Source organism: Chiloscyllium plagiosum, chromosome 9 (genome assembly GCF_004010195.1).
Source record: "Chiloscyllium plagiosum isolate BGI_BamShark_2017 chromosome 9, ASM401019v2, whole genome shotgun sequence".
Classification (NCBI taxonomy): Eukaryota; Metazoa; Chordata; class Chondrichthyes; order Orectolobiformes; family Hemiscylliidae; genus Chiloscyllium; species Chiloscyllium plagiosum.
The window spans coordinates 27,086,857-27,107,810 of NC_057718.1; the positions used below are offsets into that span (position 1 = coordinate 27,086,857).

The 20,954-nt window shown below is 41.0% G+C and overlaps 1 protein-coding gene across 2 annotated transcripts in view; it reads left to right on the top strand.

Annotated features, from left to right (window-relative positions):
- The window catches only part of LOC122552713 (apoptosis-stimulating of p53 protein 2-like), a 100,130-nt gene extending 81,716 nt beyond the window's left edge, over positions 1–18,414 (top strand). Inside the window, exons 12-15 of one of the 2 annotated variants that reach the window (XM_043695611.1) lie at positions 2,888–3,323; positions 5,303–6,114; positions 16,109–16,246; positions 17,405–18,414. In XM_043695611.1, the coding sequence (XP_043551546.1) occupies positions 2,888–3,323; positions 5,303–6,114; positions 16,109–16,246; positions 17,405–17,542 (1,524 nt within the window). In that variant the 3' untranslated portion in view covers positions 17,543–18,414. Of the gene's footprint in view, positions 1–2,887; positions 3,324–5,302; positions 6,115–15,189; positions 15,250–16,108; positions 16,247–17,404 lie in introns of those variants that run through there. The other variant, XM_043695612.1, reaches the window with a different exon arrangement.
- The last annotated feature ends 2,540 nt before the right edge of the window (positions 18,415–20,954 follow it).

Sequence of the window (20,954 nt, forward strand, 5' to 3'; positions counted from 1 at the left end):
TTTGCAGATGGCACAAAGCTGGAGGGACAGATAGTGTTGAGGAAGTAGTGGGTCACTAGAAGAGCAGGCAAAGAAAGTGGCAGATGGAATGCCATGTGAAAAGTGCAAGGTAATGCAGTAAGAAGAATAGAGGCACAGGCTATTTTCTGAATTTTGGATGTAGGTTTGCTCGCTGAGCTGAAAGGTTCATTTCCAGATGTTTCGTTACCTTACTAGGTAACACCTTCAGTGGGCCTCATGTGAAGCAATGCTGAAATTTCCTGCTTTCTATTTTTATGTTTGGGTTTCTTTGGATTGGTGATGTAATTTCCTGTGGTGAAGTCACTTCCTGTTCCTTTTCTCAGGGGGTGGTAGATGGGGTCTAACTTGATGTGTTTGTTGATAAAGTTCCGGTTAGAACGCGATGCTTCTAGGAATTCTCGTGTGTGTCTTTGTTTGGCTTGTCCTAGGATGGATGTGTTGGCCCAGTCGAAGTGGTGAAGTCACCACAGGAAATTACATCACCAACCCAAAGAAACCCAAACATGTAAATAGAAAGCAGGAATTTTCAGCATCGCTTCGCATAAGGTCCACTGAAGATGTTACCTAGTAAGGTAACGAAATGTCTGATCAGGTCCTGGGGATTTATCCACTTTTATGCACTTCCTCCTTTGTAATATGGATATTTTTAAAGATATCACCATCTATTTCCCTAGAGTCGAAACCTTCCATGTCCGTTTCCACAGTAAACACTGATGCAAAATGCTCGTTTAGTATCTCCCCATCTCCTGCGGTTCCACGCAAAGGCCGCCTTGCTGATCTTTGAGGGAACCTTTTCTCTCCTTCGTGACCCTTTTTGTCCTTAATGTATTTGTAAAAACCCTTTGGATTCTCCTTAATTCTATTTGCCAAAGCTATCTCATGTCCCCTTTTTGCCCTCCAGATTTCCCTCTTAAGTATACTCCTACTTCCTTTATACTCTTCTAAGGATTCACTCAATCTATCCTGTCTATACCTGACAAATGCTTCCTTCTTTTTCTTAACCAAGCTCTCAATTTCTTCAGTCATCCAGCATTCCTATACCTACCGGTCTTTCCTTTCACCCTAATGGGGGTATACTGTCTCTGGACTCTTATTATCTCATTTCTGAAGGCTTCCCATTTTCCTTCCATTCCTTTTCATGCAAAATCTGCCCCCAAACAGCTTCTGAAAGTTCTTGCCTAATACCATCAAAGTTAGCCTTCCTTCACTTTAGAACGTCAATTTTTAGATCTGGTCTATTCTTCTCCATCACTATTTTAAAACTAGAATTATGGTCTCTGGCCCCAAGTGCTCTTCCACTGTCACCTCAGTCACCTGCCCTATTTCCCAAGAGTAAGTCAAGTTTTGCACCTTCTCTAGTAGGTACATCCACATATTGAATCAGAAAATTTTCTTGTACACACTTAACAATTCCTTTCCATCTAAACCCTTAACACAATGGCAGTCCTAGTCTATGTTTGGAAAGTTAAAAACTCCTACCATAACCATCCTGTTATTCTTACAGATAACTGAGATCTCCTTGCAAATTTGTTTCTTAATTTCCTCTGACTACTTAGAGGTCTACAATACAATTCCAGTAAGGTGATCATCCCTTTCTTATTTCTCAGTTCCAACCAAGTAACTTCCCTGGATGTATTTCCGGGAATATTCTCCCCTCAGTACAGCTGTAACGCTATCCTTTATCAAAAATGCCACTCCCCCTCCTCTCTTGCCTCCCTTTCTGTTCTTCCTGTAGCATTTGTCTCTTGGAACATTAAGCAGCCAGTCCTGTCCATCCCTGTGCACGTTTCTGTAATTGCTGATATTCCAGTCCCATGTTGTTAACCATGCCCTAAATTCTTTTGCCTTCCCTGTTAGGTCTCTTGCATTGAAATAAAACTGCGTTTATTTGTCAGCCCTACATTGTTGTCTGCTTTGTGCCTGACTGTTCGACTCGCTTCTTTTTTCAACTGTGCCAATCTCGGATTGATCTCTTTCCTCACTATTTCCCTGGGTTCTCCACAACCCCCCCAACCACCTTATTAGTTTATATCCTCTTGAGCTGCTCTAGCAAATCTCCCTGACAGTGTCTCAGTCCTCTTCCAATTCAGGTGCAATCTGTCCTTCTTGTACAGGTCACATTTACCCTAGAAGAGATTCCAATGATCCAAAAATTGAATCCTTCTCCCACACACCAGTTCCTCAGCCATGCATTCATCTGCTCTATCCTCCTATTCCTGCCCTCACTAGCTTGCAGCACCAGGAGTAATCCAGATATTAGTACTCCAGAGGATCTCCTTTTTAAATTCCTGTCTAATTTTTTATATTCTCCCTTCAGAATCTCATCCTTTTCCTATCTCGTTGGTTCCAATGTGTACAATGACCTCCTGCTGGTCCCTCTCTTCCTTGAGAACATTCTCACCCTCTCTGAGACATCCTTGATCCTGGTACCAGGGAGGCAACACACCATTCTGACTTTTCGCTGCTGGCCACAGAAACATCTATTTGTACCTCGGACTAGAGAGTCCCCATGAAGTTGAGAAACACCAGCCATGATCAAATGGTGAAGATGATTCGATGGGCTGACTGACCTAATTCTTCTCTTACATCTTATGGTCTCTTTACACTGGAGACGATAGGAGATCAAGTTTAACAAGATCTCACATTTGGTGGTGTTCTGGTTCAACCTGTGAGGGGAGGATTCTATGACCAGGAGAGGATTTTTGTGGCACGCACAGTGACTAATTTGTGAAGAGTAAAATGATTCCGTTCTAAGTGCAAAGTTTTGAAGATCAGTAAAAATATGGAATAATCCAGATCTTCATTTATCAAAATGTTTGAAGTTCTATTTTTATGTAAACTAATTTTATTCAATTTTGATTTTCAGACTGCTAACAAGAATGTCGTTAAAGTACCACCCCCTGTCCCTTCCAAACCAAAGCAGATTTCCTTACCTTATTTTGGACCATCTAATTTAGCTGCTATAGCAGAGAATAAGCCAGAGTCAATCACTCAAAAGTTGCCTGGGAATGTAGGAACCATAGTCAATAAGCTGAAACCAACGCAAACTTCAGGATCACAGCATTGTGCTTCAAGTATGCAAATTCATTCTTCTCCAGAGGCGCCACCTGCCGCTACAGTACGACCTTTCACCCCACAACCATCTAAAGAACCTCCACCCCAACCCCTGAAAAAACCAGAGACAGTGGCTGCAAGTTCTATTTACACCATGTACACACAACAACAGGCACCAGGCAAAAACTTCCAACAGGCTGTTCAGAGTGCATTGACCAAAGTACAGACACGGCCTCAATTCACAAGTGGTAAGGAAGATTTCATTTATTGGCTGTTTTGAATTGAATTTTTGGATTTTGTTTTCTGATGGTTCCATTGTGATCTGGTGTTAGCATGTAATATTCCCTTCTCCCTTTCCCAACATTGTTATTTCTAAACAATTGATTTTTGCTCTGAGATATATATTTTGTGTCTTCATGTTAAGTGATAGTGGTGTGGATTAATACTTTCTGATAGGGAAGATAGTCATGTTATTTTTTGCTCGTGTACTCTGGCTGTTTTTGTAGCGCTTGTCCAATAACGGAGTTTGTGAATTTAAAATCTTTTTGGACTAAGGAAATAAATACTACAGTGGAAATCTCTCCATAAGATAGAACTTCTTCTTTAAAAAAATGTTTTTATCCATATGCTGTATGATGCTCAGATTAGAATTGTGGAAATGTTAAGATGGGTTTGTTGTCAGACAGTTTTTACTTTTAATGGTGTATGGTAGACTGCACATAATATTTGGACTCTACATGCAGAAAACTTTTTCCAAACCTCCCTTCCCATCCTATGAACCTAGGAAGTTGTGTTGCACAACGCCTCCCAGCAAACAACCTTGACTGGAGTTTTGACCGTGTGTGTTGCTGAGCAAAAAGACCTTGGAGTGCAGGTTCATAGCTCCTTGAAAGTGGAGTCGCAGGTAGATAGGCTAGTGAAGAAGGTATAAGGTATGCTTTCCTTGATTGGTCAGAGTATTGAGTACAGGAGTTGGGAGGTCATGTTGCGGCTGTACAAGACATTGGTTCAGCCACTTTTGGAACATTGCGTGCAAGTCTGGTCTCCTTCCAATTGGAAGGATGTTGTGAAACTTAAAAGGGTTTAGAGAAGATTTACAAGGATGTTGGCAGGGTTGAAGGATTTGAGCTATAGGGACATATTGAATAGGCTAGGGCTGTTTTCCCTGGAGCGTCGGAAGCTGAGGAGTGACCTTATGGAGGTTTATAAAACCATAAAGGGCATGGTTAGGATAAATAGGCAAAGTCTCTTCCCTGGTGGGGGAGTCCAGAACTAGAGGGCATAGATTTAGGGTGAGAGGGGAAAGATAAAGAAGAGACCTAAGGGGCAACTTGTGAAGCAGGGGGTGGTACGTGCATGGAATGAGCTACAGAGGAAATGGTGGAGGCTAGTACAATTGCAACATTTAAAAGGCATCTGGGTGGGTATATGAATAGGAAGGGTTTGGAGGGATATGGGCCAGGTGCTGGCAGGTGGGACTAGATTGGGTTGGGATATCTGGTCGGCATGAACGAGTTGGACCCAAGGGTCTGTTTCCGTGCTGTACATCTCTATGTCTTTATGACCCTATGCTCTCTTTACCTAAAAAAAAATTACTTAATGTTAAGGGGAGTGCAGAAAAAGTTCACCAGACTTTTGCTGGGATAGCAAATTCATTATTCCTGTAAAAAGAGATTGGGTCGACTGGTCAGTCATCACTGGAATTGAGAAGAATAAAAGGGGATCTCTTGAAACATACAAATTTCTGACAGGGCTCAGATGGTTGATGAATCTGTGGAATTTTTGACAGAAGACTGGAGGCAATAGCACTGAATATACTTAAAGAAATTGATACATTTTTCGAACTTAAGGCATTTCAGGTTATTGGGGCGAGAACAGAATATGATGTGATCAGCTGTTATCAAGGGTGGCCCACCACTGCTGCTATTTGTGTGTTCAAGCAGAGTTTGCAATAGTAAAGTTGTCCCTATAAAAATAGGAAATGATGGAAATGCCACAGGTTAGCTAGCTTCTGTGATGAACAACAACAGGATAGTGTATTGGTAACATTGGATAAAAAACAAAATGATGGGGATCATTTCAGTATCACATTTTTAACAAACCTATTTGTAAGTGTATAAAATTTAAGAGGAAAATTCGCAAGCAGAAAATTATTCCGTGAAATGTTAAATCAAATTAACTTTGGCTATTTCTAAATTTGTGTTCCGTGTTATTTTGTCAATTGCAGTGTATGGCAAACCAGTTATTCCTGGGTCCTCTCAGAATTACGTAGGAAATCAGCATCAAAATGACCAGGAGATTAGTAGTACACATTCAAAGAGCCAAGATAAACCAGATGGTCCTGATTCTGAGACTGATAATGCTGCATCTCCAGCAGACCATTCGGAGACTGAACGCATTCCACGACCACTGAGCCCCACGAAGCTCCTGCCTTTTATGTACAATCCATACCGAAATCAGAGTGATGCTGACTTGGAAGCATTAAGGAAAAAACTGTCCAACGCTCCCAGGCCACTGAAAAAGCGTAGCTCAATTACAGAACCAGAGGGACCAAATGGACCTAATATTCAGAAGCTGCTGTACCAGCGCACGACACTGGCTGCTATGGAGACTGGTAGCCCAATGCCATTCTACCAGCCAAAACAACCTGCTCTTTTATCTGCAGAAGCGAATGTTGTTGATGAAAGCACAGATCACGGTATTAAACAAGAGGAAGACTCTCCAGCTGTAACAAATATTCCTTCAGATCAGTCTGAACTAATTCTGAAGAAGGAAGCTGAAACTTCAGATGCTGAAGAACATGTTTCATCTTCTCCACGTGGTTCTTTTCTGGAGGGACAGATACCAACATCTTCTGTTCTATCTTCTGTGGAAGAGCACCAAAGTGAAGATAGCCCACACTCTTCAGAAGAATTAACAGACGAATATCCCCCATACCCCCCACCTCCATATCCTATTACTGGTGAACAGGAGAATGTAGGAGATGATACTTTTAATATGCGCGCACCTGAAATTACTGGACATACCATCTTGCCACCTGTGAGTAGTCCACACTGTTAAGATTTTTGCTGAAAATTTGAAATCATAAATTGATCTCATTTTAGTTTGCACAAATAATTTTGATAGCGATGCAATTTGTATTTTTGACCAGGTGCTTTATTTCTTTCATTTAAATTTCCAAAAATATTAACTTAACTTTCCAATTATCAAATGCAGTTCGTTTTCCTGAATACATGCTTGCTTTTTTTCTAAAATGGAAAGATTTAGACAAAAACACAGACAGTGCTGGAGAAACTCCGATCTGGCAGCATCTGTGGGGAAAGTAACAGTTAACATTTTGAGTTGGTATGTTTCTTAGGTGGAAGCTTAGGTTTATTATCCATTAACATGTAAGCCAGGGATTAGAATGAGGTAGAGAGTTTTAGTTAACCTCAAAAGCAGTAATCATAGTAGTCATTTAAGATTAATTTTGTTATTCTTATTCAAGAAGAGATATTTAAAGAAAAATTAGTTGAACTGATTAAAGACACTCGGGTGCTGATGCAGCTGGCAGAGTTTCTGTGAAAATGCAATGTGGCTGAAACAGTATTGACCCTGAGACAAAGTAATGGGGCTGAGACAATGATGAAACAAAACACAGGCATTGGACAGGAAATAGTATGGCACTTAGAAAGATAAGTGGAGCCAGGGGCATCATGGATACCTTGCCACTTTTTGAATGTGTTTGTCTAAAACAGACTTTTTTTGGAAGTCAAGTAATGTAGTGCCACTTTTGAATTCATTTTGGGGTCGAGTCTCCCAACATTGGCTCATTATCCATATCATACGGGGAGAATGCGGGTAAGTGGAGTTGAAATGCCCATCAGCCATGATTGAATGGCGGAGTGGACTCGATGGGCCGAATGGCCTTACTTCCGCTCCTATGTCTTATGGTCTTATTAAAAGATCATTGATTAGGACCTCAAGGCTCCTGAGCTTAATTCGTAAAATAATCTGAAGAGTCTGCAGAGTCATACCGGATTCCAAACATTAACTTGATTCTCTCTTTACTGCCAGACCTGCTGAATTTCTCCAGTGTTTTGTGTTTATTTCATATTCCCAGCATTCGCAGAATTTAGCTTTGATATTTTTAACTCCTTTAGCCACTAGTTATTGCTGTACTTTGTTCATTCATGTATAATATGCAAAAAGGTTTCAAAAAGATCTTTTTGAAAATTATGCTTTATTTTGGAATTAGATTATTGTTAGCATTGGTAAATTTTATTACCTATAACCTAGAATTTTGTTTAAAACATTAGCTTGTGATCTAATGGTCCTGAAATGATGCATGTATATGCTAATGGTCCACACTTTCTTTAATGTTCTATATTAGTTACAGCTTTAGTATTAAAGAGAGAACAAAAATACATGTTCTCATTTTGACAAGAACATGGATAAATCTGTATTTTAGAAACATTGCTGATTTGAATTGCACTTTATTTGCTGTGACCCCCTCCTTGGATCAGTATACGTAACTTTCCTTACTGCTGTATCTGAGATAGCTAGCTGCAGTGAAACTTATTAAGCCATTTAATTCTAAACTATTTGGAGCACACTGTTGTAATAGAGATGGGCTCCAGGATAATTTCAAAATTGGCATTTCATCTTATACAGTTCATCTGCATGTCCAAATGAAATGGAGGAAGAAATTTCCTTTATTATTTGGTGCATTTCTTTACTTGTTTCTTTGAAATTGTCTTTTCATTGTTATCTCTTGGTCTTACCTTCACTCTTTCTATTATAGCATCATGGCGTCATAAAGCATAGAAACAGGCCCTTCAGGCCATCATGTCTCTGCCATCCAACAAACACTAAACTACACCAATCCCATTTACCTGCAGTTGGTCCATCATCTGCTGTGCCCTGACAGTTTAACAGTCACAGGTCAGGTGCCGGAAGACTGGAGGTTGGCTAACATGGTGCCACTGTTTAAGAAAGGTGGTAGGAACAAGCCAGGGAACTATAGACCAGTGAGCCTGACATCGGTGATGAGCAAGTTGTTGGAGGGAATCCTGAGGAACAGGATGAACATGTATTTGGAAAGGCAAGGACTGATTAGGGATAGTCAACATGGCTATGTGCATGGGAAATCATGTCTCACAAACTTGATTGAGTTTTTTGAAGAAGTAGCAAAGAAGGTTGATGAGGGCAGAGCAGTAGATGTAATCTATACGGACTTCAGTAGGGCATTCAACAAGGTTCCCATGGAAGACAGGTTGGCGAGGTTAGATCTCACGGAATACAGGGAGAACTAGCTATTTGGATACAGGACTGGCTCAAAGGTAGAAGACAGAGGGTGGTGGTAGAGGGTTGTTTTTCAGACTGGAGGCCTGTGACCAGTGGTGTGCCACAAGGATCAGTGCTGGGTCCACTACTTTTCATCATTTATATAAGTGATATGGATGCGAGCATGAGAGGTACAGTTAGTAAGTTTGCAGATGACACCGCAATTGGACAGCGAAGAAGGTTACCTCAGATTATATTGGGATCTTGATCAGGTGGGCCAATGGGTTGAGAAGTGGCAGATGAAGTTTAATTCAGATAAATATGAGGTGCTGCATTTTGGGAAAGCAAATCTTAGCAGGATTTATACACTTCATGGTAAGATCCTAGTGAGTGTTGCTGAACAAAGAGACCTTGGAGTGCAGGTTCATAGCTCCTTGAAAATGGCGTCACAGGTAGATAGGACAGTGAAGAAGGTGTTTGTTATGCTTTCCTTTATTGGTCAGAGTATTGAGTGCAGGAGTTGGGAAGTCATGTTGCAGATGTACAGGACATTGGTTAGGCCACTGTTGGAATACTGCATGCAATTCTGGTCTTCCTATCGGAAGGATGTTGTGAAGCTTGAAAGGGTTCAGAAAAGATTTACAAGGACATTGCCAGGGTTGGAGGATTTGAGCCATAGGAAGAGGCTGAACAGGCTCGGGCTGTTTTCCCTGGAGCGTCAGAGGCTGGGTTTCCCTGGGTTGCAGGAGTCCGGAGCTAGAGGGCATAGGTTTAAGGTGAGAGGGGAAAGATATAAAAGAGACCTAAGGGGCAACTTTTTCATGCAGACAATGGTACTTGTATGGAATGAGCTGCCAGAGGAAGTGGTGGAAGCGAGTACAATTGCAACATTTTAAAGGCATTTGGATGGGTCTATAAATAGGAAGAGTTTGGAGGGATATGGACCGGGTTCTAGCAGGTGGGACTAGATTGGGTTGGAATATCTGGTCAGCATAGACAAGTTGGACTGAAGGGTCTGTTTCCGTCCTGTACATCTCTATGACTCTAAGTACTTAGCCAGATTCTTCCTACATTTTGCGAGAATACTTGCCTCCACCCACCCTCTCAGGCAGCATGTTTCATATATCTACCACCCTGTGGTTGAAAATAACCTGTCCTCAGATCTGCACTCAACTACTTACTCCTTTTCTTAGACTTATGCCCTCTGGCCTCAGCCATGTCTGCCGTGGGAAAGAGATTCACATGATCTACCTCTGTTTATGCTGCTCATGCTTTTGTATACCTAAATCAGATCCTGCTTTAGCCTCCTCTACTCCAAGGTAAAAAACCTGGCCTATCCAGTCTCTCATAGTAACTGAGTTTTTTCAACCAAGGAAACAATCTAGTGAATCTTTTAGAATAGAATAGAAGCCCTACAGCATGGAAATAGGCCATTCAGCCCAACAAGTCCACACTGACCCTCTGAAGAGTAACCCACCCAGACCCCTACCACTCTATATTTACCTCTAACTAATGCATCTGACCTACACATTCCTGAACACGATGGGCAATTTAGCATGGCCAATCTACCTGACTTGCATATGTTTGCATTGTGGGAGGAAACCAGAGCAACCAGAGAAAACCCATGCGGACACTGGGAGAATGTGCAAACTCCACACAGACAGTCACCCAAAGCTGGAATTGAACCCGGTCCCTGATGCTGAGAGGCAGCAATGCTAACCACTGAGCCACCGTGCGCCCCCCCGGTCTCCTGTGCATCCTCTTCAAAACAATCACATCCTTCCAATAGTGTGGCAACGGGAACTGCACAGAGTATTCTATTTGTGACTGAGTCAAAGTTTTATAAAGTTGTCACAAGACTGACTTGCACATATATTCTCTTCCCCAGTTAATGAAGACAAGCATCCCATATGCCTTTTTTCTCCATCTTGTCAGCCTGTGCTGAGACCTTTTAGGGATCTATGGACTTGTACACCAAGAACCCTTTGTTCCTCGATACTTCCAAGGGATCGACCATTCCTTGTGCTTTACCTTCCTTCATTAGGCCTCCCAGAATGTATCACCTCACACTTATCAGGAATAAATCCATCTGCCATTGCTGTGCCCAATTTACCAGCTGATCAATATCAGGCTGTAGACTGAGAACATTCTCTTCACTGTCAAGACCATCACCAATTTTCGGATCATCTGCAAGCTTACAACTTCTAACTTTTACACTCACATCCAAGTCATTAATGTAAATAACAAACTACAAGGGTCCCATAACAAAACATGGGGAACACCACTGATCACAAGCTTCCAATTACAAATATGGCCCTTCACCATGACTCTTTGCCTTCTGTTTGTTAGCCAGTTTTGGATCCAGTTTGCCATACTGCCTTGGATTCCATGGGCTCTTAACATTTGAATTATCCTTCCATGTGAGACCTTGTCAAAGGTTTTACTAAAGTTCATGTAAACCATATCATGTAAACCATGTGGGCGGCACGGTGGCACAGTGGTTAGCACTGCTGCCTCACAGCGCCAGAGACCCGGGTTCAATTCCCGACTCAGGCGACTGACTGTGTGGAGTTTGCACATTCTCCCCGTGTCTGCGTGGGTTTCCTCCGGGTGCTCCGGTTTCCTCCCACAGTCCAAAGATGTGTGGGTCAGGTGAATTGGCCACGCTAAATTGCCCGTAGTGTTAGGTTAAAGGGGTAAATGTCGGGGTGGATTGCGCTTCAGCGGGTCGGTGTGGACTTGTTGGGCCGAAGGGCCTGTTTCCACACTGTAATGTAATCTAATATCAACTGTATTGCATTCAGTATCTTTTCCAAAAAAGCTTCAGAAGAAGCTTCAGTGGAATCTCACTTCACTGCCATAATGGACAAGTAATGGAATTTGACAGGTTTTGTTTTAGATTAGATTACCTACAGTGTGGAAACCAGTCCATACCAACCATCCAAAGAGTAACCCACCTAGACCCATTCCCCCACCCTATATTTAATGCACCCAAAACTATCAGCAATTTAGCATGGCCAATTCATTTAGCCTACACATTTTTGGGTTGTAGGAGGAAACCCACACAGATACGGGGAAAATGTGCAAACTCCATACAGCCTCTGCATTAAACCCGGGTCTCCGGTGCTGTAAGGCAGCAATGCTAACCACTGAGCCACCATGCTGCTGGTCTGTGATGGAGAACCTGGCAAAATAAAACCTTGAATGGAATGTAACATAGAATGGATTTTTCAATCCAGTGATCATCCCATATAAATGTACAACCATAACAATATAACTTGGACATATAAGTCTGTAAAACACTTTTTTGTTGTTTTTCTAATTTATGGTGTAGGACCTTAAAGATTATTTGACATGTTTTTCTTTTATTCTAATACAAAGAACTCTTATTCAAAAGTATGCCATAGAAAACTGAATTTTATAAAGTTGAAAATATATTGTGTACATTATCACCTCCCAAGTTTTTTCATATTTTTTATTATTAAATGAGAAGAGTGTGCCATTGGCAAGACCAGAAATTATTTCCCATTCATCTCGAATCGCTGCTGACTATATGGTGTTGGTGCATCAACAGTGCTGTTTGTAAGTTTCTAAGATTGGAATCCAGTGATAGTGAAGGAATGGCAATATAGTTCCAAGTCAGGGTGGTGTGTGGCTAGGAAGAAAAGCTGCATGGGTTCCCATGATCCTCCTTCCCTCATGCAAATGAAATAAGAATAAGAATCAGAATTTCTGATCCATGATTCATTGCTTACCAATCTGGTCATCATCCCATAAATGATTTTCAAAGATTGCTGGGTAAATTAGTAACTTCTGTTTTTTTTTTTCCCCACCATCACCTTCACTAAAAGCTTTGAGTCACTGGTATAGTTTTAGAGATACTGACCTACGATATACCATGATTCATTCAATTTTTCAGTCTTGTTTGATAGCACTCCTGTGAAGCACCTTCAGATGTCTTACTACCATAGATTTTCTGCATAAATGTAGCTGCTTGTTGCTGACCAAGGTAGAGAATGGAAGCATTATATGACATCATCACCATCAATTTGAATCATATGCATATCTGGTCTGCCCTATACCTCCCACACACTCTTCCAACAATGGTCACTGAACAGTGATTGCATTTGTAAAATAGCTTGGCAATTGTTTTCCCTTCTTAAGTTTGGGCTGTTAAGGTATATTTTTGTTTGCCAATCTTAACTCAGACCTTAAGTCCGTTCAGACTTCACTAACTTGTAGGGCTCAGTTGTTCACATGTAAACTTCTTGAGCTATTGGGGCAAGATTGGACAGACAATGGCACATGATACCATTCCTGGACTTGTAATCCAGAGACCCAGGTAATGCTCAAATGACTTTGGTTCAAATTCCACCATGGCAGATGGTGAAATTTGAATTTGAAAAAATGTCTGAAATTAAAACTCTCTCGATCCCTATGAAACTGTTGTCGATTTTTGTTATTAAAAAAAAATCTGATTGACTCATGTCCTTTCGGAAGGAAATACCTCGTTTGCCCACGTGTAATTTCAGACGCCCAACGGTGTAATTGACCTTCAACTTCCCTTTGAAATGGCCTCGCTGGCAATTTAATTGTAACAATTGCTATGAATCAAAAAAAGGAATGAAACTCAATAGATAACCTGACATTGATCTCGTCACCAGAAACGATGACAACAGATATAGTCCTGTCAACCCTGCAAAGTCAGCCTTCGTAACTCCTGGGAACTAGTGCCAAAATTGAGAGAACACTCAAACTAGTTAGTTAAGTAATATCTTGCTAATGAGTACGAGTTATGGTTCCGTGAGAATGACTATCCCAGACAGCACCATCACCATCCCAGCAAAGTTGTCATGGTTTTCAGTCAGGGTGGAGTTACTCTGGACATTGTCAACGTTGACTCTGGACCCCATGAAGTCTCATGGCATCAGGTGAAATATGAGTAAGGAAACCTTTTTCCGATTACCACTTTATGCTCCCTACTACCTCCCTTTCTTCTGTTAATGAATGAGTGCTCCTTCATGTTGACCACCACTTGGAGGAGACACTGAGGGTGGCACAGGTGCAGAATGTATTTTGGGATAGCAACTTCAACGTCCATCACCAGGAGTGGTTCGGCAGCACCACTACTAATGGAGCTGGTAAGAGTTCTAATGGACATTGCTGCTGAATTGGATGTGCAGCAAATGGTGAAGGCAGCAACAAGAGAGAAATACATTCTCGGCCTCATCACTAATTTTTCTGCCTCAGACAGATGTGACTTTATCAATTTGATAAGAGTGACCACCATACAGTCCTTGTGGAGTTGAAGCATTATATTCCCATTGTGGATGCACGAGAATGTGTGGTGTGCTAGTAACATTCTGTTAATTGGGATAAATTTTGAATAGATTGAGAACTCAAGACTAAATGTCTACGAAACATTGTGGATAATCAGCTTTGTGCAGATTTGCACTGAAATTATCTGCAACCTCATAACCTGGCATATCCCACTCTAGTGTTACCAAGTCAGGAAATCTGTCTTGCTTGAATGAAGAGTGCAGATGGGCATCCCAGGCCCAGTACCAGGCATACATGAATACAAGGTGTTAATCTAGTGAAAATACAACTTTGCATGGCGAATGGCATAAACAACGAGTACTGGACAGGGCTAAATGATTCCACCATCAATCGCGCTCTGGTCCTGCCGCATTCAATCATGAGTTGTGGAGAATTAAATAACTCACTGGAGGAGAAGGCTGTATGAATATCCCCATCCTGATCTGTGGGGAACCCCACCGCAAAAGAGAAAACCTGAGAATTTGTACGAGTTGTCAACTCAGAGGTGCTTATTGGGTAATCAAAATCAGTTTGGGGGAAAACATTCTGCCAGTCGGAGTCATATAAAGGAAGATGACTGTGTCTCTTGGACGTCAGTCATCTCTGCAGGAGAGCCTCTGGGTATGTCCTAGACCCAATCATCTTTAGTTGCTTCATTGGTGACTTTCCCTCTGTTACGAAATCAGACATGGGGATGTTTGCTGGTGACTGTAATGTTTAGCACCGTTCGTGACACTTCAGATATTGTAGCAGTCCATGCTCAAATGCAGCAAGACTTGAACATATCTCGGCTTGGGGAGTAATGTGGCAAACAACAGTACCACACAAGTAATAGACAATGACCGTCACCAACCATAGAGTATCCAACCATTGCCCCTTAACATTCAGTGACATTACCATTGCAGCATCCCTCACCATCAACATACTGGGTTTACCATTGATCTGAAACTGAACTGGACTAACCATATAAATACTGTAGCTACAAGGACCGGTCACAGGCTCTCAATCCTGCATCTCTTGATTCCCCAAAGCCTGTCCACCAACTCCAAGAGAAAAATGTGATGGAATGAGTGCAGCTCCAACAATACTGAAGAAACTTGACAACATTTAGGAAAAATAAACCTGCTTGGTTGACAACATATTTACAAACAGTCACTCTCTCAACCACCGGCACATTTTCACTGCAAAATTTACCAAGTATTGTTTAGACAGCATCTTCAGAATCCACAACCACTGCCATCTAGGAAGATAGGGCAACTGTTACATGGGAACGCTTGCAAGTTCCCTCCAAGACATTCATCTCCTGCCTTGGGATTACATTGGGGCAAGCCTGAGGATTGCAGATGCTGGAGATCAGAGTCCTATGTTTCTGATGAAAAGCTTATGCTCGAAACGTTGACCTTCCTTGTTAGGTTTTTTTCCTGAGGTTTCATACAGGAGATGCAATTCACACACACCAACTTATGCAAACAGTTAAAGTTTATTAAGGCTTGTTACAAGATAGGTAACCACTTTTGACACTCTTCACAGGCATGCAAAGTCGAGTCAAAGTGAGGCCCTGAACAAAGAAAACATAACCCCTTTATACAGGTCAGTTGGTCACGCTCACGGTTACTTTGGCCATTCTCCCACAGTCACATGCCATTCAAGAAAACCCCTCAGCCACTCCCTCATAGTCACATGTTACCCCAGGTATGATGGTGTGATGAGACCATCCTCTGAGATAATGTAAATGCCCTAATTCTGGGGAATCGTTATGCAGATGATTTCCTGACTCAGTGATTTCCCAAGACAATGTCGGTGTGATATACCAAGCTTCAGGGGATGGCTAGAAAGCATTTCTTAATGGAAGAGATTGAATGATAGTTTAATTTGATAATAGTAGGGGGAGTAGGAGCAAATGGCTGTCTAAATGGAATGGAAGTCATCCGCATTCTTGCATGAATGTCGTCCCCACTGAGAGAGAGTGCAGCTAAACTCTTTACTATTACATTAATGTCCAGAGAGAGAACACAATTTAATCTTGTAACATTATGTTCTGCCCCTCAGATGCTGCCTGACTTGGCTATGCTTTTCTAGCGCCACACTTTTTGACTTGGGAATATGTCACCATTTCTTCACCTTTTGCTGAATCAAAATTCTGGAACTCCCTCCCTAGTCGCACTGTGGATGTATCTACATCACATGGGCTACAGTGATTCTAAAGGGCAGCTCACCATCACCACAAATGCCTGAAGGGCAACCAGGGATATGAAAACATAATTGGACCAGCCAGCAAAGCCCATATCTCCTAAGGAAATAAACTAAAGCTCCGCAGTGACTTGTACATGTGCTATTGGTTATTGCTAAGAGCCCAAATTATGTCTTGCACTAGACCCTTTGGGCAGAAGTATAATTCATTGCCTAGTTGTTCATGTCCCAATTTTTATTTTGTTTTTGTTGGTTTCAGGGAAAGAGGACAAATCTGAAAAAGCTAGGCTCAGAACGTATTGGTCATGGAATGAGGGTTAAGTTCAATCCTCTAGCACTGTTGCTTGATTCTTCTCTGGAAGGGGAATTTGATCTAGTCCAGCGCATTATTTATGAGGTATGTTATGACCTTTGATGTCACTTGATATAAAGTGTGTTTAAATTTTCATTCTACCCAGTTTTACTGGATCTGGAACAATTTGAACTGAAACCCAGACAAAGGGCTTTGTTTTATTCTTGGGGTTGAATGCATTCTGCTCAATTGCTGTGAAGCTGGGTTGATGGCAAAGGGTGTGGGGGTCAAACATGAAGGGTGTGCAACCTTAACTCTACCCTTTGTTGAGTAACTAATTAGTTCTTATCCCAGCTATTCCTTTAAAGGGCACCTGCCCACTCCTTGCAACTGCTGGCTATTCACAAAGTTGATAGATTGCAGTTTTGGCATTGCTGCCAATGTCTGTGGTCACTTCTGGGACTGCACCTTGAAAAGGAGGATGCTAAAGAAGAATACCATCCTCCCAACCAAGCAAAACAGGACAGTTGTTGTTACTGAAGGAAAGTCAGTGTTGCCATGCAGTCTTCCATGTGCTAAGGATGCCAGAAGAGAACCCCAAACTTGAACCACCGCTGTTCACGGATGGTCTCTCGACATTTAGACAGCTCACCCACCACTCAGAAAGTGCCAACAGTGGCAGCAAGAAGCTATAAGGACAACTATCCTCCATTTTCTTACTGCTAATAAAATGTCATGGTAGCAGAAAGATGGTGGAAACTCCACTCCCACCTACCCATGATATTCTTTAGCCTCTCGCTGCACCCACAAAGGGCTGGAAAACTTAGCCCAGTGTTTATCTTTTATGCTTGATGGTTTCCTGCCAAGTATTATTTGCATGTGAGTCTTTTACCCCTACTTGACAGAATAAGGAGCATTGTGGGCAACTTGATTTAGAATGAATTTAATGCACATAATTAGTTTCATTCTTGGAAAAGCTGTAAACTATATGCTAATTTTTCAGAACTGATTTTCAAAATATTGAAGAACTCAGTTGGAAAACAGTTGCTGAGTATGGACTTTATTTCTCAATTTATCTGGACAATGCAGATGTCTCTAATTTGTTGTTGAATTGTGTTGGAAATTGTTCTAGTGTCAAGTATGTAACCGAGGAACATTGTATTTGTTACTAATGATTGTGGTTGCGCAATCACAATCAATTTTTGTCGTTAATGGTTTAAAAAATCAGTTCATTATTGTTTGTAATCTGTTTTTCTCGTATAGGTAGAGGATCCTAGCCAAGCAAATGATGAAGGAATTACAGCCCTACATAATGCTGTCTGTGCAGGTCACACAGAAATTGTGAAGTTCTTAGTACAGTTTGGGGTAAATGTTAATGCAGCAGATAGTGATGGATGGTGAGTTGGAAAATAAATATGGTTGATATTTGTTGAGTCGCATGGTTATTTAATTCCAAGTGTATAATCACATTTTGTACAACAGCTGGAGCATGTTCTTTCAGCATTGTGGGGGACTGTTTCTCAAAATACGTTTTTTATCAGAAAACTCAGTAGCTTAACAGAATTACATTGAATTTCTAAACAATAGGTAGTGCTTGAAGATATAAAATATAGTAAATGAAATATGTTTGGAGAAAATAGTTCTTTTAGTTATTGCATATGGTTTGAATTTTCCTTCAGTTATTCTCTCACGCACCCCATTCATTTTATGGTTACAATTATTGCAGAATTGAACATTATGAACAGATGGTGGCTTCTTTCATAATTGGATTCATGTCAGAATTGCTGAACTAAGAGTATTCAATTCTTACCTTGTGTTAATAAAGCCATCTCCTGATATCTTTGTGATATCTTTTCATTATTGAAAATATGCGGAAGTAATTTTTATGCACTGTTAATATTTTAGGAGAAAGCATGTGCAATTGTTTAAAAAGCCCGTTTCTACCATTAAATAATTCCAGATAATAAAACCTATATTTTAATAGTTAGGTACATGGAAGCAAACTGTTCATGCTCACAAGTTGATTTTTCCAAGGGGTCCAAAACTGTACTTGATTTTGATTATTTTTAGATTTGTTCGTCTGTATGCGCACTTACCAATCAAAATTCGATAGAGAAACAAGCTTTTGCTTCTCCTAAAATGTAATTTAAACTCTGTACTTAAGGCCAACTTATTTTCGGTGTACACTGTCAGAATTTTTGGAGTATTTAATTTAATCATGTTAACTTTTGCTTCTCATTTGTAAGGGAGAAAATAAAATCTGCTAATATTGAGCTCATTACTTACAAGCTTTTTACAAAGTTGTTTGTCTGAGACACACATCATTCAGTGAAAGAACTGTGCTATGAGTGTCCTTGAGAGTTCCAATTCCACTTGTTCTTTGCAAGGATGTGTACTCTTCCGGTTCTCCAAATTAGGATAAGTTTGCTATTGAAATGGAGTCGTTCAAATGTTGTGAAGCTAAAAGCCTGCTATTGTTTTGTCTTGAAATACAGACTTCTACGGTAAAATACTGAATCACTTTTAAATAGCAGTTTAAGTATCTATGCTCTGTATTTAGATTAGATTAGATTACTTTAGATTAGATTAGATTAGATTACTTACAGTGTGGAAACAGACCCTTCGGCCCAACAAGTCCACACCGACCTGCCAAAGCGTAACCCACCCAGACCCATTCTCCTACATTTACCCCTTCACCTAACACTACGGGCAATTTAGCATGGCCAATTCACCTAACCTGCACATTTTTGGACTGTGAGAGGAAACCGGAGCACCCGGAGGAAACCCACGCAGACACGGGGAGAATGTGCAAATTCCACACAGAGAGTCGCCTGAGGCGGGAATTGAACCTGGGTCTCTGGCATTGTGAGGCAGCAGTGCTAACCACCATGCCACCATGCTGCCCACGAACCTCAACTTTGTACGCCTCAAAAATAATGTAGTCTAAACATAGATTTTGTTGTGCTCATAAAAATATTAACATGAAAAATAATCAAATTAGGTTAAAATAAGTAATCTCAAATTCTAACATGGCAAAACAAAAGAGCTAATCTAGGAGAATGAGGCCATATGTTTGGGATTTGGAGATCGAGTATCCTTCAACTGTTCATGTATCATTGACTATGAAGAACTCGAGAGTCTGTGGTAAGATTATTACCAAGCTGAATAAGAGAAGTGCAAGGGTAGATTTAAAAAAGAATAAAATTATCAGCTAACAGAAAAGGAACCCACAAGTCTCTTATAAATTGCAGTACAGTAAAAAGATAGTCACAAGAAGGTTAGAGTGATTAGGGATCTGAAAGGAGATCACTTATGGATACAGAGAGCAATGCTGAAGTATTAAATGAATATTTTAAAGTCTTATCAAGAATTGAGTATGTCCACACCGAACTGTATCACCCCATTTCTGACCTTACAGTGGAGACAAGGTGAAGCAGCTGAAGATATTTGGCCATAGGGTGACCAATCTTTTAAGTACTCTTTCTTTATATTTGTCCTGTCCTGTGTATTAACTGTCTACTTCTTTACTGGTATATTGACAGCATTGACTGTTCTCATGATGACACAACTGGACTAGCCATATAAATACAAGAGCAGGTCAGAGGCTAGGAATTCCGTGGCAAGTAACATTCCTCCTGACTCCATAAAGTCTGTTCATCATCTATTAAGTGGAAGTCAAGAATATGATCCAATTCTCCCACTTGCCTGGATGAATGCTGCTCCAACAACACTTGAAGCTTGACACTGTCCAGGACAAAGCAGCACCCTGATTGGCACCATACAAGCATTTAGTCCCTCCACCAATGCAGTAGTATGTACCATCTACAAGATGCACCTTCAACAGTGCCTTTCCATATTTGCAAACTCTGCTATGTAAAGCATAAAGGTAGTTGGTGAAGGGGAGCACCACCACCTGCAAATTCCCTCCAATTCACACACCGTTCCAACTTGGAAATGTGTTGTCATTCTCTTTGGTTGATGGGTCAAAATCCTGGAATTCATCCTTTAACAGCAATGTTGGTATACCTATATCACAAGAACCACAATGATTCAAGAAGGCAGTTCACCTTCCTGCAGAAATTTAGGGATGGGCAATAAATCCTGGCTTAGCCAGCCATGTTTCTATCCAGTAAATGAAAATGGGGATAGAAATGACTGATTTGATCCATCCTACTTATGTGAGAGACATAAGGGTAATGATTACAGGGTCTCTAATAACAATCTTCCAGTTTTTTCTTCAATTTGAGAATGTGGCCAAGCCGGTAGAGGATTTTATATGTTAAGTCACTGTGCAAAAAATAGAAGGTAAACCCAGCAGTGACCTGTCAGTCAGCCTAAGATCAGTGATTGGGAAACTTCCAGAGACAATCCATGGCAAAGTCTAAAAATAAAAGCTTTCAAGTTTTGTTAGAGGTAAATCATGTTTGAATAGCTTGATTGAATTATAGAGTCAAAGAGGTGTACAGCATGGGAACAGACCCTTCGGTCCAACTTGTCCATGCCGATCAGATAGCCCAACCCAATCTAGTCCCAACTGCCAGCTCCAGGCCCATATCCCTCCAAACTCTTCCTAATCGTGTACCCATCTAGATGCCTTTTAAATGTTGCAATTGTACTATCCTCCATCACTTCCTCTGGCAACTCATTCCCAACACATACCCCCTCTGCATGAAACAGTTGCCCCTTAAGTCCCTTTTCTATCTTTCCCCTCTCACCCTAAACCTATGCCCTCTAGTTCTGGGCTCCCCCAACCCCAGGGAAAAGACCTTGTCTATTTATCCCTCATGATTTTATAAACCTCTATAAGGTCACC